At 36.1% G+C, this 18,698-nt stretch overlaps 1 protein-coding gene and 1 non-coding gene across 11 annotated transcripts; both read right to left on the bottom strand.

The window, feature by feature from the left end:
- Positions 1–605: 605 nt before the first annotated feature.
- On the bottom strand, positions 606–692 carry TRNAM-CAU (transfer RNA methionine (anticodon CAU)). Its single transcript is given in 2 exon segments — positions 606–641; positions 655–692. It is a non-coding gene; the product is annotated as a tRNA-Met (tRNA).
- Positions 693–1,790: 1,098 nt separating this feature from the next.
- On the bottom strand, positions 1,791–16,625 carry LOC141606545 (uncharacterized). Of its 10 annotated transcripts, none has more exons than XM_074425714.1 (10): positions 16,512–16,623; positions 12,365–12,481; positions 11,081–11,150; positions 10,419–10,672; positions 10,145–10,252; positions 9,557–9,608; positions 9,261–9,340; positions 8,768–9,188; positions 2,417–2,500; positions 1,791–2,310 (listed from the first exon to the last, which is right to left on the bottom strand). In XM_074425714.1, the coding sequence occupies exons 2-8, from the start codon at positions 12,458–12,460 to the stop codon at positions 8,787–8,789; spliced, it is 1,062 nt and encodes a 353-aa protein (XP_074281815.1). In that variant the 5' UTR covers positions 12,461–12,481; positions 16,512–16,623; the 3' UTR covers positions 1,791–2,310; positions 2,417–2,500; positions 8,768–8,786. The 10 variants fall into 10 exon arrangements, with proteins under 10 accessions (XP_074281815.1, XP_074281813.1, XP_074281810.1 ...); XM_074425712.1 differs by lacking the exon at positions 16,512–16,623 and adding an exon at positions 13,041–13,308 and having other exon boundaries at positions 10,136–10,252; XM_074425709.1 differs by having other exon boundaries at positions 8,768–9,340; positions 16,512–16,625.
- Between the last annotated feature and the right edge of the window lie 2,073 nt (positions 16,626–18,698).

Below are 18,698 nucleotides of genomic sequence, written 5' to 3' on the forward strand. Positions count from 1 at the left end.
GGGTGGCTATTATGACTATGGGAATCAACCATGGGGTTTTTGGTTGCATCATATATTTATTTTAAGTCGCTTTTAGAACGATCGTATATGTTAAGAAGAAAACGGCTTAAATATGCTCTCATTAATTGGTAATGTATGGGTCAACCGTGTTGAATCATTCCGGATCAGGTGATTCTCGGGTTTGTAAGACTTCCAGTGAGATTAGGTTGTGTCAGCGTCATTTCAGATTCGTGTCATTTTCGGATCTATTATTATAAAGTTTTTAAGGATAAAAATCAGTTTGCAACATTAAACATTCGGGTTGTGAATTATGCTCGGGTCGGATCAATTTTGCCCGGTTTACATTTGCATATATTGGACAACATTTTGTTAGTTCTTAGGCATTCCCATTTTGTTGCATCTATCATACCCGCCCCGTTTTAAATTTAAGAAAGGCATTATCGTCATAAATAAGAATCCGTGATACGAGTATTAAATAATACCGATTACGAGATAAAAAAAAAAAATGAAACCTACATACGTCGTAGAGATGCCATTTGTTAATTGTTATCATATTCTTTTAGTTTCATGAACATATCATGGATAATTATAGATAAGCTAAAAAATGGGGTGAGAGAGGCTCGAACTCTCGACCTCAGGATCACTCAACAAAGCTATGAGACCTACGCGCTAGCCAACTGCGCCACCACCCCATTTGTCTTTTAAGGGCTCCATTTTATATATTAATCTACAATATTGTAAATTGTAATGCGTGGGATTGTGGAATCTTCTTATTCAAGTGCTAGTGAGTCAGATAAGTTAGTTTCTGTTACAAGAACTTGTCTAGTTGTCTTAAGCTCGGGGCTATTTGTTAAAATGTAGTGAGGTTCGGTTATCTTTTCGTTATATGTAGATTTCGGTAGAAGTTCGACTTGATTAGGATTTGAGCGGGTTTTGGGTACACTTTAGGTTTATATCAAGTCTTCCATCTCATATGAGTTCACATTTTTCAATTGATATTTAGATTACAGTTGATTTTTGGATTCGAGTTTAATTATTTTACGAGGTTGAGGTTCAATTACTAAGTTGCGCTGTTACAAGATGTCATCGCTTACCCAAGATGTGTGAGTCTAGTGGAATTCCAGGGTGACCTCAAAGCCTCCTAAGGAGGAATTGCGAGGTCCTGGGTTCGATTCCCTAGATGAACACTTTCCTGGGGACCTGACGCCCGGAGAGGGAATAATCCCATGAAATGAACTCACACGTAGTACAGGGCGCTAGCGGGTGGGGTCTCGTGATCCGGGAGGATCCAACCTCCTCGTCACCAAAAAAAAAAAAAAAAAAAAAGATGTCATCGCTTATTATTCTTAAGATAAATGTCTTTGAGGTTAGTACACAAATAGGTATCACAGAAATTACAACAATATTCTCTCAATGTCTCTTAAGGCTCCCATTTTAGGATGCATATTTGCTTGGATTGGGACAGAGGGAGTACATTTTAGGATAAACAGATGATTACGACTAGAAATTCGATTCAAACCGTGTGAAACTTACCTTTTAGTCGTTTTATAGATTGGAAAATTCCCAATCCAAGCAGATACGCATCCTAAAATGTACTTCCTCCGTCGTAAATTTACGACGGAGGAAGATATGCATCCTAAATATATTTCCTCCATCGTAATGTCATAAATTACGACGGAGAAAGTACATTTTAAGATGCATATCTGCTTGGATTGGGAATTATCCAATCTATAAAACGACTAAAAGGTAAGTTTCACACGGTTTGAATCGAATTTCCGCACAACTTTTAACCAACCTAAAATCTTTATAGTCAAAATCAATCAAAACTGGAGCCATATTTGTTTTTCCTGTACAGGATAAAATGAAGTGCGTAACTGAAATCATCGCTATTACTAGCGAGATTTTACAAGGCAAGCCATTCCCCATCTAAAAACCGCTTCAACAAAGTTCCGAGAATGCAACTACCTGCTAATCTTCGGCTCTTTACAAGGATTATGCCTTGCTGACCAATATGGCATGTAAAAATTTCTAAGCCACTACCACAAAACTCTTGAAAACTGGTCAAGCCAGCGTCGAGCTCACCTCTCGACCCAGGGGCTCTTCCCATACACAGTGTTTAAATGTATTCCCACGCTTACAGTACCTATACAGTATACACATACAGCGCTAAAATCGTTAGCCTAAATCTATGCTCGAGTAGAGTAGCTCTAAACATATACAGCGCTAAAATCGTTGGAGGCCAGCCACGAATCTTCTAGAGAAGATGCAAAAAGTGCCGCCCAAAAAGTGAAGGATCCTGAAGAGGAGCATCTGGGAACACAGTAATAATTGGCATTAGTTTCATCTCCAGAAGATATCAAAGGCCAAATTCGCAACTACGGAGTAAACAGTAAAGATGAAGAGAAGAAATGAGTACCTCGTGGTAAACCGCCTAGCCAGTTGATATATACATCTGAGAAGCGGATTTTAAGTTGATCAGAAGCAATGAGCAATCCTGTTTCTGCCAGATTAAAGTTTCATTTAGTACTTTAGGGGTCCAAAAGCATGGAAATCCCCGCTAGTGAAATACAAATTCGGCATTATTGACAGTGTGTAGTGTGTACCAACAACTAGCCGCCGACCAGACTAACATCGGTCGCTCGTGAATTAATGCTCTAGTCCTAGCTTGGATTTTAGTATCAGTGAATCTGAACATCGTCCAGTATCTCATACCGATATGCAACTCGACTTTCGTTTCACAATTGTAAGATGGATACAAATCTTGTTTTGAAATTCACTAATAATATTCGTTCTAACAAGGACGGTGATTAGTGAAATGAGGTCACCGGCAATCCACGCATCGCATCGCATCGCAAATTGAGACACATCCTCTAAGACCACGAGAGTAATTCATTGAGAATTCAGAAGATATTAATGCTTAAATGTATTAAGAATACTACTTATACCAACAAAATGCATTTTCTTCTGTCAAATCCCATGTGAAGTTTGGGAATAGCCTTAAGATAGGTGACCGCTTGTAAAGGCCAAAGTGTGCGGAAAAGAATCGTGTTTTGTGCTGCCTCCATCATCTTGGACCCGTAACCGTAATGACCTACCTGGAACTGAAAGCAGGCTTAGGAATACCAACAATCAACCTTGAGAATCTGATGATAATTGAATTTCAAACCGAACTTCGAGAATATGCTAGCACCCTTCAACCAACGTTACCGGATTCGTTTAAGTACCATACGAATCCTGAATGGTTAAGAGCGAATTATATCATATCGCTTACTTAAAATACATATAAAACACATTTTATAAGAGTGAATTGCGAATCAGTAAGGGCGTACGCATAGCGAATCCGGTTATCCATGCCTTCAACAAGTCAAACAAATCCTCGATCCAAAAAAAATATGAGGTTAATTTGTCCGACATCAGAAATTTGAGGAGCTTATGAGAGGTTTATGACTTTACTCATCACATTAGTAACAAGAGCTTGTACTTTTGAGCTTAAGTGAGGACAAAATGGCCCACAACAACAATATCAGAGCCTTAATCCCAAAATGATTTGGGGTGGGCTAACATGAATCATCGTTTAGAATCGTCCATGGGTGAACGCACACCTCAAAATGCGAAAAAAATAGAAAAAGGAAAAATGAAAAACAAAAGGGAGAGTGAAACATAATACAAAGTCAAGGTAAACTTATAGGTTTTAAAATCGAAGTCTGGGTTTCTTTTATAAAAACTTGAAATTTATTTGTTCTTCTCTCTTTTATTACACCTTTTGTACCAACCACTTTCTTATATATTTCGATTTTAAGACGGGTGTGTCGTCTAGAGGTTTAATGAGACGAGAAAGCTCGCGAGTGCACTAGTCGAGCTCTCGGAGGAGGCTCCAAGAGCTGACAAACGTCGCTCGACTCAAAAAGCTCGCGAGTGGCTCGAACTTGTGTAATTAGCCAAGACATTGCTTATATGTGATAGAAATATTCTATGATGATTATATATTTGTATCACACATATCAAATATCTCACAAATTTACCATATATTTTTACATATAACCTTCGAGGCTTCTTATTGAAAATATCGGAAGAAAAAAAATCAAAAAATTAGCAATCATATGTAGGCTTGATCCCGAGGCAAGCGATGCTCGAGCTCGCATTAAAGCTCACAAGTTTGATAACAAGCACATTTTTTTCAAGCTCGGGTAAGCTCGAGATCAGAGCTCGAGTTTTGGTTCTTGAGCACAAGCGGAGCAACGCCACGCTCGGGCTCCATTCGTTAACACCTCTAGCTACGACATTGATGAGTCACATTGTTATAGAGGTAATTATTTTATCCAAAATATTGAAATCGGTCAAAGGGAAACGAACAAGTGAAAAACCTTCATATGATGTCATTAAGAATACTCCCAACAAGCGCATTTAGCAAAAGCACATTCGAGTCATGAGTACTTTAGGTACTCATTACAACAATGCGTACTTTATGTTTTATTAGCTACGCAAGTATGGTTATCCAAGGAACTATAACAACACTCGAATGTGCTTTGCTAAACGCGCTTATTGGGAGTAATCTTAATGACCTCATATGAAGGTTTTTTAGAATGCGACTTTGTTGGAATGAGTTACTTGGTAGTACAAGAGGTGTTATTAAGACGAGACAACTGACGAGCAATTTGAGATCGGCTCAGTCAAAGATCAGCTTGTGTGAGATCGGCTCGAGAGGTTAAAGAGCTCGAGAAGTTAACGAAGGCTCCGCTCGAAAAGATCGTGAGCCGCTCGAACTTATGTGATTATATAAGATATTGGTCATATTTTATAAAAATATTTTATCATGACTATATCTTTGTATCACATATATCAAATGGTTCACCGATTCCCAAATATTTTACATTTAACCTTCGAGCTTTGTTATTGAAAATATCGAAAACAAACAAAATCAAAAATTAACCATTATAGGCTCGATTTGAACTTGAGTGAGCCCGAGCTCGCGTTAAAGCTCGCAAGCTTGATAGCGTGCACATTTTTTACAAGCTCGGAAAAGCCGTAGATCTAGATCTAGATCTGGAGATCGAGTTTTGGTTCTTGAGCACAAGCCGAGCACCCTTAAGTATCATAAATTCGTATAAGCACTCGTATGAGCTTCTTTATGCATAACCAATAACATAAACATATAAACATAGGGTATTAGAGGTCGGATAAACTAAATTCAAGCGAGGGAGATAATTTGGGATCGGTGCTAAGAATAGGAAATGGTGGCTATGAAGATAGAAAGAGACGTTGATGGAAGAGTATTGGCAACGAAGAACATAAGTGCTACAATTTATAAGATACACGTAAACTTAAACTTGTCTAGTATCCGATCTTTTAAGTGTTTACATTTAACATCACATACTTAACGTCCTAGCTTCAAAGAGTTAAAGAAGATATTAGACTATTCTTGCCTTGGTTCCCGTGGTTTTCTTCGCATAAACGGATTTCCATGTGAAGATTCTTCGTCTCACTTTCTTCACTTGTTTATTTTTCCTTCATGTTGATTCATCATCAAGCCTGCGTCATCAAATCTAAAATGCATTAGGATAATACTAGTGTTTAACCCATTAAATCGTTCTTCGGCCACCCAGATGGAGGAGAGAGAGCCACTTCACAAGTCCAAGAGAGTTACATCCAAAACCAATTGGTCCCTTCGAAAACCAAGTCAAAACCATGGGAGCGCAGCGGAGTAGGAATTATGAGTCTCCATAGAGGCTCCCCTCCGACACCATAATTTAGGCAACCTTAAACTCATTGTTAGAACATGCAAATTAACCTTGGCCTTAACGTACCATATAACAATCACGAGGGTTGTAACACCTCCATCAAAAACCAATTGGCAATAGAAGGGGAAAAACCTTGTTTATAAAGTGTTACAATCTCTCTTCTCCAAGCAAAGCAATGTGGGACACTCACATGTGAGTTTTTTATTCCTACACGATGAAGTCCCTTCAAAACCGAAGTGCGCTCCCATGAGATGCGCTCTATTAAACCGTCCAAGAGGCCCTCCCCCAATGGCATAAGTGGCATAATTTGGGCAAGGTTTAACCTCATCAAACCCCCCCTTATTAGAACGGCAAATGGGACTAGGCCTTACCTAAACAAAGGAGAGATGTACCACTTCACAAACGCAAAGGAAGTTTCATAAACTAAAATCAATTGTCAATAGGAGAAGTATGACCGTCTTGGTTTATAAAGTGATACAATCACATAAGTGTTTTAACCCAGAGCGTAGGCTACGCCTTGATGCCATGTTAAACCATGAAAATGAGTCTAAGCCACCCCCACAAGGAAGAAAGAGAGTCCACTTCATAAGCCACGACAATTAGTGAAAGAAATAGCTCCTTAATTTACAAAGTAGCAAACGCTCTCGCTCTTTTACCATTGTGAGACACTTAGATGTGGTTTAGGAGGTCTCCCCAACTGGGTTAAACGAGAAATTAAGTTATACGATAAATGGGTTGTGTATAGGCCAAAGATTATGAATGTTCCTACATGAAATACTACTATTCATGATCCCGCCTTGCCACAATCATCCATTCCAACATGGTCTTCAAATACACCATCCCGCATGTCACATTACGTGCATTATGATAAATTTTGACTTTTGACTAGCCATTTTATTTCACTAGATGCTCTCTTCGTAAATGAAGGGCCTAAAAGCATTGACAATGCTATAGGAGATCCAAAATGGCGTAAACAATACATGACGAAATAATTGCCTTCAAAGTGCAGTAAACGTGGACCGTTTCCACATCGCCACCTATGAACAAGGTAATTCGGTCTAGTGGGTTTGAACTTTGAACATATGGCCCATAAATAGCGACTTGTTCTCCGTAAACACCAAGGGCATGAAATACACTGAAAGTGATATGGATAATTGAAGAATCAAACATTTCTCCCTTTGCACGTAACTAGTTCTTGTTCCTTCACGATATCCAAGATGAGGAAGTCCAAATAAAGTTCCTCTTGAATTATGGGAGTTTTTCAATTTTTGAAGAAGAATATAGCACAAGGAATACTTCCGAGCTCAAAATCATTATGATGCCAATTGGTTAAGTTGTCCATTGAGTCGTCGTCATTAACGACTTACTTGATAACTCTTCTATAAGATAAAGATATAGTCCACTTTGTCTTGGTCATCTTCATCTTGTTCACACCGAATACGTCTCCATAACATACCACATACGAGCTCAAATGGCTCATGACTATTCTCAATAATCTTTGTATTGAAAGTTGGCGTCTAATTCCTTTATTGTGGTAGTCATAGGGCTTCACACCGTGTCGGAGTGGTTGTGGGTTCCGACTTCCCAATCATTGCCCCGGCCGTATACACAAAGCCTTGTTTTTTTTCATGACTTTTTCACTGAGACGGACGGGCCGGGATATAGGGGGTGGTTAGGTGGACCTCTCTTAGGGTGGGGATTTAGGGTTGTGTGTGCCTTCACACAACTTAGTTCGCGTAGTCACACGTATCATTGTAAAAAGGTTTTTGAGGATCGAATCAAGTACATGACATCGAGGAGGCCTACTATCACTTACTGTAGACGAAATTCTATGCAAAAAAAATCAGTCCTACATATGTGCGCTCTTAAGAGAAAGTAGAGATATATCGTGTATCTTGGTATTATGGCTATTTGTGTTAGGAGCTACGAAAACGACCTTTAAAGAACTTGCCTAGATTTTGGTTCTTATAAAATAATAATGATGTTCCACTTCGCTTTTTATGTTTATGTTTTGTGGTTCTTAAGACTTCTGACCTCACATTTCATCCACATATTATTATGCTCCTTAATTTTGGTGCAAAGAGAAAGTGGAACATCTTTAAGAAGCAGGAGTACTTCTTTAGTTAACCTCCCCCACCTACCCTACCCAGGCGCCTTCATGTCCCTTCCTACCCAACCTTAAGGCCAACATACCACCAATCTCTAGACCACCGCATCTCTCACCACCGACAAAAAGGTTCTCTAGAAGATCAGCGCTCCGGCCGTGCCATAGGTGGAGATTGGTTGTGAGGTGGGTGGTGGTGGATCGTGGAGAATAGGAGTTTGGTGGAGGTGATCATGAGATAGGTGCTTCTAGAGCCTGCGAGGTGGAGCTGAAGGTAGGTGGAAAATTGATAGTGGTAGGATTTACAGAAATCCGACATAAATGGTAGGTCTAAAAAAAGCAAAAGAGGATATTATAGCAAGATAAGTTTGGAATTTTACAAGCTCAAAACATGCCACAAAAGGGAAAAAAATTAAGCCATACACAATCAATTGGGAAAGGTCCAAAATGTAACAGATATAATAAAAAGGATTTTTTAAATGAAAAAAAGAAAACATGTAAAGGATGCATATTGAGTACTACTTTGGCTTGATTTTATATTTTTTAAAATTAATAGTAAAAAAGGATTTGTGAATAGGATCGGGATCTAGACAAAAGAATTCAAATTCATCAATCAATGAACTTTTCCCAAACACTCTTATCCTACGGTCCCCTTGAACTATCTAGTTGAGATTAAGCATGGAGTGAGATATTTTCCCTTAAATCCTTTCGGCATTAGAAAGGTTTTTGGAAGGATAATGCTCCATTTTCACTCCACCCCAATTTACTGATTAAACAAGGGAATTATCTTTTCCTTTTCTACCACATCTCTCTATCCAAATAAGATATTAGTCAGAAGTTACTTTATTAGGTAGCAATATCAAATATAGACAGACAACCAATAATTTAATATATCACAATTCACACATAAGGGATAGATTCTTACCAAATTTCTCTTTCTCAGCTTAGTTAGGTTCGGAAACTGCAGGATATTCCAGAAATTCCCATTTATTGTCCATGGAGGTTGAAAGGCTTCCGTACTTCAAAATTTGTTTCAGCCATTTGACTCTGCATACAAGCTCCTCTAAATCCATAATTGTAGATTCTGTGCTATCACAGTATGTGGAGTTAAGAGGAATTGGCTCATTCACTCTCAGTCTTTTTGCAGATATATTTTCCGCATCCTGCTTTTTAGCAGAACTGACTACTGGAGCTTCAGTTAACGCACCATTGATGTATGCACTGGAAACACTATCTGAGCAACTAGGCTTTCGAGTAGCAGAATCCCGTGGATCCATCTCCATACTTTCTCCATGAACCCGCGCTCTATCTTTACCAGAAATATCTTCGCCCGGCTTAGGAGAACACTTGGAGCGCATCAATTTGTTTAGTAGAGGCAATGAGCTGGCTGACGTATGAGAAGAGATTGAATCACTTACATCCAGTAAGGACCTAGGTGTGGCCTTAGGATTTGGATTGCCCTCTAACACCACATCATCCAGAGATTTTTGAAGCAGAGCTGCCAAAAAAAAAATGAGAAAATAACAATGATGGGGGCTAACTTTAATTTTAAAGATAAATCATTTCAATCGGATAAAAGCATGATAAATCATGCACTATGGGTCTGACAAAAGATCAGACATTAATATCAGTCAGAGCAGAAGAATGTCACGTTAGATATAGGGCCTCAGACTTGACCTGAAACATTGATGTACAAAATAAATCACTGCCGTACCTTGTTTCGCAGGTTGAATCAAACGAGCATGAGAATGACCACTTGTACTATCCTGTGATCATGATGAATAGGTTATAATAAGTGTACACTTTATTAATTAACTATAACTTAAAAAAATAAGCAAAGAATTTAGCACTGCAGCAGCAGAAACAAACACCGCAACACAACTGCCTATTTTATTTATACGGAAGATCATGATCACTCTCAACTAAAGTGTAATCGTTGTTCAAAGGTAAGCGTTAGTTACTTTGTTGAGCATATTCAAGCTAAAGAAAGATCATGTGTCTCTCGTGGATGAGCCTAGTTTTCTTTCCTTATCAAAAAACAATGATTTAAGAATGATTATGCAGAAAAATAATACCATGGAGTTTAACCTATGTTTACATTAGAGTCGCAACACTTTTCTTCCAATTTTCAAGTCCTCAAGCACAGATTTCTCGGAGCATAATATTATTGTGAAGTTATCTTTCTTCCATCATCACTTGCAGAAGTGACTAGAGATTGCTCAAGCCAATTTTCAGAATTAAAGTATAAACACAGCCCAAAACATAGATCATGAATCAGTAAAATAACATATACCATACGTACAGGAAACGTCCAACCAGAATCAGGACGCCATTTCAGAGTTGGGCGAAGATCCTTGAAGCTGGCATCGCAAATCATTCCTTCGCCTACTGGTGGGTCTGGAAATTTAACCTATAACAGGTTGCATTTGTAAGAACAAAACAGGATGTAACTGTGGTGACAAAACATAAAGGCCTAGCAAGCTTAGGCCTATAGTTTAATTGAGCTCAATCTGGGACAGCCAAAACAAATAACAAGCTAGTTGAGTTGGCAATTGAGAAACTCGCTAAATTTTTACCTGAACAGTATCATCATCCAGAATTTCAGTTATTGTTCCACACCAATAACATCCGTCCTTCAACCAGTCAACCATGTCCCCGACACTCCAGCCACCATCCACCACAATTGCAACATCCGAACTAGCATTAATGTGAGGCAATTCACTTTCATGATAGATTGGAGGAAATTGTGGTCGCAACATCAACTCTCTTTTTGCCTTCTTAGAGCCATTGATGCTCCTGGGTATCTGATACAAATCTAACCACTCTAGATCTGTAGATAGATGCGGTGATGTTAATAGAACGTAAAATCAAGGAAAAAAAAGATTTGGATTCTTTAAAAAACTTTTCATAAGAAATTATCATCCCCGCCTCCCCGACTCCGGTTTCACTAAATCTACACTCCAAATATGCAGTTTGACATTTACTTAATCTAAACCAATTTACCTAATCTAAACCGACGTGCTTCGAAAGTATTTCTCAAAGTTCGAACTTCCTCTGACCACACTCCTTAGTTTCATTAATTAACACAATGAAATGTATACTCAACACTAAAATGCTCGCTTATTCTAGGTTTCAGGACTTGTGTCATTGCAGTTCTTCACATCTGAACTTTGCAAGTGAATGTAAACTTTGTAAGTGAACATATGTTCGTAACTTAGGTTAGGAAGAGAAATCTCACCATCATCATCGTAATCATAGTATCGAACATGACACCTAATTCGCCATTTGCCCGTTACAACTTCCTTGATCTAAACAAACAACAAATAATCCATTTAGAGCAAAATATGTGTTAGTACAGACAGCGTACTCTAAGATGAAACTTTTGAAACTAACATACCAGTACAAAATACAGTTTGGCACAACTGGTACCAGAGATAAAAAAAGAAGGGATATTCTACGGTGTACCCTCGAGTTTTTCGATTTTCTACGGTGTACCCCTACAATTTTGAAATTCTATGGTGTACCCCTGAACTCTATACAATAGTCTATACCATGACCTTATTTTTTGTCTTTAATATGCAAGTTTCTTAATTAACTTACTAAATTGTTTATTTAACATTCCAATTACTCGATAACCTAATCATCTACTTTTTAATTCGTTGGTTACCCATTAACCCACCAAACAGTATACGAATTTAACTGGAAATTCTTCAAATCTCCATTATCATTTCATCAATCATAACTAAGGTTCTTAATAGTAGTTTGTGCTTATTAAAAGTGATTTGTGATACTTTTCACATAGGATGGTGATACAACATTCACGAGTTAGAATAAAGGTCAAAATACGGTTGTTTGAAAGTGATAAAGTTAACGGAGAGTTAAATAAGGTCATGATAGAGAAATAAGTAAGAAATTTAGGGGTACACCATAGAATTTCAAAATTATAGGGGTACACCGTAGAAAACCAAAAAACTCGAGGGTACATGGTAGAATATCCCAAAAAAGAAATATATCCGAATTAAAAGTCGTGTGCTTAAGGAGTTCCCAAGATTTCATGGTCGAAACAGAACAAACAAACTCGCTCTAGTTTTAAGTAAAATGTAAAACGAAGGATTCATAAAAGTAGTTTTCTAATATAGAAACTTGGCAGTCAAGACCTTCCATATCAAGCTATATCCTCATAGCTTTGCTTATTAGCTGTTATAGAACATATCCAAGCAGTGGACTTATGAGATCATGTCATCACTCATCAGTCATCATGATAACGTGAAACCATAATGTTATACTGAAAATAACAACTCGGTACTGATAAAAAATCTCTAAATGGAGATAGAAGAACAACAAGAAGACAACACTACAAAAGTCCAGCTCATCCATGAATGAGTTAATCTAGACGTTAAGTGTGAAAACGTTGTAAAATACGCCTATACCAGTCATTATCTCAACTATAAAGATGAGTAACATAACACAATATAGGACCTGTTTTACGCAAAAAGAACAGTCACATATTAGTCATAAATACCTCACACCGAAACCATGCACCACGGAACCCCTCGATTAAGGACCTCGACTCCGCCAGCTGCCCGGCCTGACAAAGTGATGACAGCTGCTTTGACATTGCTATTCTTAAAATCAACAGCTGCATGATAAATTACAACTTCCGTCAAATTTTCGAGAATACTAAACCAATGAATCTCAAAATCTTCTCAAACCATCGCCTCAACCAAGATAATTCACAAATAATCCATCGAATTAGATGGCAAGTACTCAACCTCAAAAGTATATCAAATCACACACCAGTTATTGAATCCTAATCTGTAACATTAACACGATGTTTAACTACAGAAGACGAGCAATTAAGCAGGAAACGAAGTAAGTCAATAACCTAAATTCACAATTCCAGCGATACACACAACAATCGCAATCCAATCCTTCCAATTTAAAACACATGAATCTTCGCTCATCAGCAAAATATCTCCTAAATTACTCTAAACTCAACGCACACAGCTCAATTACGACATTAGGAGAATCATAATCATAATCTATACTATTAACGCAAATATCAAGCAAAAAACGCAATAAATAACCGATACAATGTCGAAACCCTAAATTCGAAGTGTTAATTGAAATATAACAAATTAAAGTTACGCGATAATGAATTCATCAATTATTGAAGTTAAAATGAGGAAGATTGTCACCTAGAGTACTGAGAAATCATCGATGGCGAAGTTGCGAACGACGAAGTTTGAGATCGCACCACCGTAAAACTACACTTTACCGTGTTTACTATCTACTATTTACTGCTTTAGTTGAGTTACTGTGTACTGTGTTACTGCTCTAATGAAGTGTCGAGCATTTTGGAGGGTTATTTTTTGAATTTTATTTACTGATTTTTGTGATTTTGAAGTTTATGAAAACTGTGATTTTGACGTTTGTGACTCCATCGACATGACAGGTCAGTGGTGACTGGCGAGACTTGGGTTAACAGACGGTAGTTTTATACTCCGTAGATTCTTGTTGACCTTCACGGACTATAAAACGGTTTTGGATTGAGTGTAAAATGAAGAAATAAATAGAGAGATATGTATAATACATTTGTATTAGAATAATTATTCCTCTTCCGAATCTATAACTTGATGAAGGGTAATATACATTACCCACCATGTCCTCTTCGTGAGTAATGATTATAGGATTAAAATATTTTCTCACTAATCATTACTTTTGTATGCTAAATCTATCATCGAGTAATTATCACCTGATTAAAATTTACCAGCTAATTATTCCATGAATTCCAGGGAAAGACCGTAAGATTATGACTCAACAAAGTCTTGACTCTGTTACATGAGTTTTCCACTAACTTTTACTTCCTACATTCAACTCCACCCTACCACTTTCTTTTTTCACGTTTGTCAACGCGTGTTTTACGCGTTAAATATCGTTAGCTACGTATTTGCAAAAATTATAAAAGTTAGATATTTTTAATGTACTCGTAAAAACGAATCAAATAAGATCTCACATGAATATATTTCCACTTAAGTATCGAGAGAAAATCGAAATTGAATACACAGTTGTGAATAGTGTACAAAAGTGAAATAGGTATAGTGGAGTTGAATGGAGGAAGTATTATTTTTACATTATTCACTCACCTCAAACTTCATACATTATTAGTCAGACTCACCTCAAGCTCTACTTTTTCATTTCACTTCTCTTTTTTACATACTTTTAAAAAAATAACACATAGGATCCACTAATTGGATAATTTTTTTCGATGGTGGGGTCAAGACTCACCAAAATCTTTAAGTTAAGTCTTGCATGACTCAACTTATGACTTTGTTAAGACTTTGGTAGATTATTGATAGTTTTGAGTGAATCTTGTCTCAAAACTACCAATAATCTTACCCTAAGGGCTTGCTTGGGATGAGAGTAATGATTAAGGTAGTAATAGAGCTAAAATGAACTAAAAAATAGAGGGAAGGGATGGGGGTTGGAAATAGAAATGGATATAAATGGGGAAATATAGTTCAATAATCCCTCCATTAAAGGAGTAATTGTTACCTATCTCCACCTCCGAGTAATAATTACTTTCATACAGAGGTAATAATTCCTCCCTCATCCTCTTTCCACCCTCCACAAAAACCACAAAGCACCAATCTTCTCTCATTTTTTTTTTATTTAAGTTCTCATTACTCCCTTAAGAATTATTCTCATCCCAAGTAAGCCCTAAGACATAACTTTCTTTTTTCCTTAGAAAGTCCGAAAAGGCAAACTTTTACCTCCTCATATGCCTTTTCTTTCATTATATGGAGCATCCCATTATTGCATCAACCTCCCTACGAGATTCCTCTACTTTTAAATGAGGTTCCCAAAAAAAGTAAGGCATTTTTGGTGTTCATTTGGGGAGGCTCCCATAATGTTTTGGGTAAATCGAAATTGTAGGGGAGCCCCATTGTTAAATAGATGTAGATAAAAATTGTGGGATGATAGATGGAAAAATTAGTGAAAAATGAGGTTGACGAATAAGATAAGATATATGGAGCGTCACCATTGCGGATCCTCTTAACTCCACTTCCCCGTTTCTTTATCCTATTCTTCTTTTTTTTTTTCCTACATTAAATAAGATCCTCATTTCTCTCATTTTTCACCTATTAGGTATACCTAACTCTTTTTCTTTCTTATTTGGCAGTTAGTCTATGGATGATGCTTTCACCTTCTTTTTCAAGATGTACAAGTATTTTCTCGCAATATATAAAACCTCGTATATTCTTACAAAAAAAGTAAAAATAACTATTTATTTAAATCAAATAATCTCTCATCCAAATAAAATGTAACATTTGCTTTTTGTCACTATTCATGGTCATGAGAAATCTTTGGTATTATTCTTTACACAAAATATAGTCATGTGAGATCTTATTTGATTTATCATAATGAATGCTATAAGAAAATCAAAATTTTTATAATTTTTAATAATGTGTAACTAAAGATATAAGAATATCAAATTTTCATAATCTTTCATAATGTGTAACTAAAGATATTCACGTTGCAAAACGTGAATCAACAAGCGTGATAAAACAACTATTACATTTGGTTAAAGATGAGATGTAGTATAACAAGTCTAACATCAAACAAGTGGGTTTACATATATTTAGAAAAATTAATAATCAAGATGAATTGAAAAGGTAAGATAAAACAAATACCCTCTTTTTTGTTCCAAATCATTTATTTACTTTTTTTTACAAGTATATAAATTAAGTAAAATAATAAATATAACTCTTACGATGTATTTAAGAAGCTAAAAGAGAAATCAAGTATTCAATATATGCATTAATTGCATTGACAAATGTGTAATTTGATTCTTAATTTCAAAATTAATACCAAATTTAGAATGTATTTTAATGCTTAAATACAACCATAATACTGTATTTATCATTACTCTTAAACTAAAGATAAATAAATAATCAATAATTCTTGTATAAAACTGTTTTTCACATGTATTATTCTAACTAAAATAACTTTAATCAACCCCCACTTTTTTCATGATAAGGCATCAAAGGTTTTAGGATACTTTATCGTAAAACCGTTTTACATAAGATTTACTCATAAATAATCGAAACAAATAATCGGATGAAATGGAAAAAATATATACTCTCTCTCATTCACTATTTTCTTCCCTATTTTCTAAAACGGATTATTCAAGTTTTCTTCTTTTTTCTTTTTGAGAAAGTTTTTATTAATATTATACTCCTACCCCTCTCTCCACTCATCAAACCTCGCCATATTCTTTATTAATATTTAATTTTAATTATTCATACATTTCCAATAACCAAACCCTACTCATCTCTTTTATTAATATTTAATCTTAATTATTTATACATCTCTCCAATTATCAAAACTCACTCATATCGTTATCAATATTATACTTCCACCCTTAATCCCCATGCCTACTTCAAAGAGGAGGAAAAAAGTTGATGGGGAAGAAAAGAGTTTATGAGAGGAAGTATATTCTTATTCTTAACATATGAGAAGCTTATATCTATATCTATATATATTATAATTATAATAAAATCAAACTAAATAATTAATCAATACAATAACCCAAATTGAAAATTATTCAAATAATTGATGTTAAAAACCAACATAAACAACCAAAAATTTAATTGATGATCACATACCTGGGAAAGATCAACAATCTCTGTGGAAGTTGGAGGATCTCAAAAGGGTAGATCTGGTTTTTTTGTCCAATTTAGATCTTAATGCAAATTGCAAAAGAAAAAGGGGCATGACACATCCCTCATCAAATAATTGCACTATTTATAGCAAACCCTAGGTGCAAATTCATCAATTGACAAAATTTGTTACACGTGTAAGCCCAACTACTCAAATCACGGCCCATGGCCCATTTACATCACGTCATGCACTCTTAGCAATTACTCCGTATCAATGAGTCTATCGTCGCCTCGTCGCTAACAACGTGGATAAGATTATAAGAACATCCGAGTCTGACTAACTTTCTTGGATGTTATAATTCTTCGGTATTGATTAGATAGCATTAAAATGGACACGGACACGATACGAACACGTCACACGACATCCCTGTCATCCCATGAATTTTAGGATACGGGTTACGCTATTTAAATTTAATAAAATATATTCCCTCTGTCTCGGTCATTTGTTGTCCTTTTCCATTTTGGATGTATCAGTCATTTGTTGTCCTTTCTATTTTAAGAATGAACTTGATGAGCAATTTGATCGCTCATTCCAAATTTGTTCCACTTATCATTTAGTATTTGACTCATTCCTCTTTCATTGGTCTTTGTGCCGAAATCAAAGAACAACAATTGACCGGGACGGAGGGAGTATATTTTATGGTTATAAATAACGTATAAAAACTTATGATCTTATTTTTGTAATGTATTTGATATTAAATGTAAATAAATGAAGGTAAAATTTAACCTTGACTATAACTAATTATCATTTCGCACCTAAACTCATCTTCTAATTAATCTCTTTTAACATTTTATTCATTTTCTAAACTATAACATGTTTAGGCGTATGTCCAACGAGTGTCGTGTGTCTGATACGGCATCGAACACGGGACGTCAATCAACAACCTATATCACCCCAATCAACGAACCCAATTCAGAAACACGCACCACACATTCACCCTGATGTAAAAAAAAAAAATATTTTTGTTTTCTACTCACCTGTCCGAAGCACAAATTCTTGTTTGTGACGGCACATATCCGTCATTCTTGAGTGACGGATACCATTTTAGCTCACAAAGTACCCACTTTTTCTCTCTCTGCAACACTATTCATGTGGTCCCCTTTTTTCATTAACCCATTTTGTTACCATTTTATCTCACAAAATATCCGCCACAAATGATAACCCGTCACAAAAGAGACCAATTGTGTCCGAAGTTGATGAACAACACGCAAGTTGTTCCTCAATAACCTAAATTCACCATTCCACAAACACATAACTACATATAACTTTTCAAAATCGACAAATTTCACATACGAATATAAATTTCCTCGCAAAAGAAATATGTGATCAGAACTCGTGACTATCTGCTGCTGTTTTGAGATCCCTAGTTTATAAAAAAATTATTTTTCTTTGGTTTCCATTAGATTTGTTTTCGATTATAATTATTCTTTGTAAGTGCCGTATGGCATTCTATTAATGAATTGTTCTTTTCTCTCGAAAAAAAAAGAACTCGTGACTATCTGCTGATCAATGTCTGAAACATACAAAGTTCGCCGAATTATCTTTTCCCGTTGAGCCATATAACTCCTGCAATTCATCTTCTTCTCTACATTAGCTTGATTATTCTTCCTCTACACACCCAAACCATCACAAACACAATCAAAACAAAAACTTTATTTCAATTAAATAACAGAATTACTTTTTTACATACAAACTTTACCCTTTCACATACAATTTTTATTAATTTTCCCTTAAATAAAAATTAAATGAATGAGGAAGGGAAAAATGACAAGGGTAAACTTGTAAAAAACGTAGATAAAAGAGTAAAATGCGTATGTGAAAAAGCACGTCCCTTAAATAACTACTCCGACTCATCTGATTCTTTACGTTTTTATTCATCCGTGCCGAGTATTTTAATCAAACGTAAAGAATCAATTGAGACGAACGAATTAATAAAAATCAATTACTAAGCAATCAATCAAATTGCCCTTCTCCCACCAATATACTGATAATCCAAAAAATCTCATTTGTGACGGCATGTATCTGTCAGTTTGGAGTGACGGATACCATTTTCCCTCACAAATGACCCAAATAGAGGAGAGAGGGAAGCACATGGGGTACCCCACCTTGTCCCCCCTATCCGTTTTGTAAGT

Source organism: Silene latifolia, chromosome 10 (genome assembly GCF_048544455.1).
Source record: "Silene latifolia isolate original U9 population chromosome 10, ASM4854445v1, whole genome shotgun sequence".
Classification (NCBI taxonomy): Eukaryota; Viridiplantae; Streptophyta; class Magnoliopsida; order Caryophyllales; family Caryophyllaceae; genus Silene; species Silene latifolia.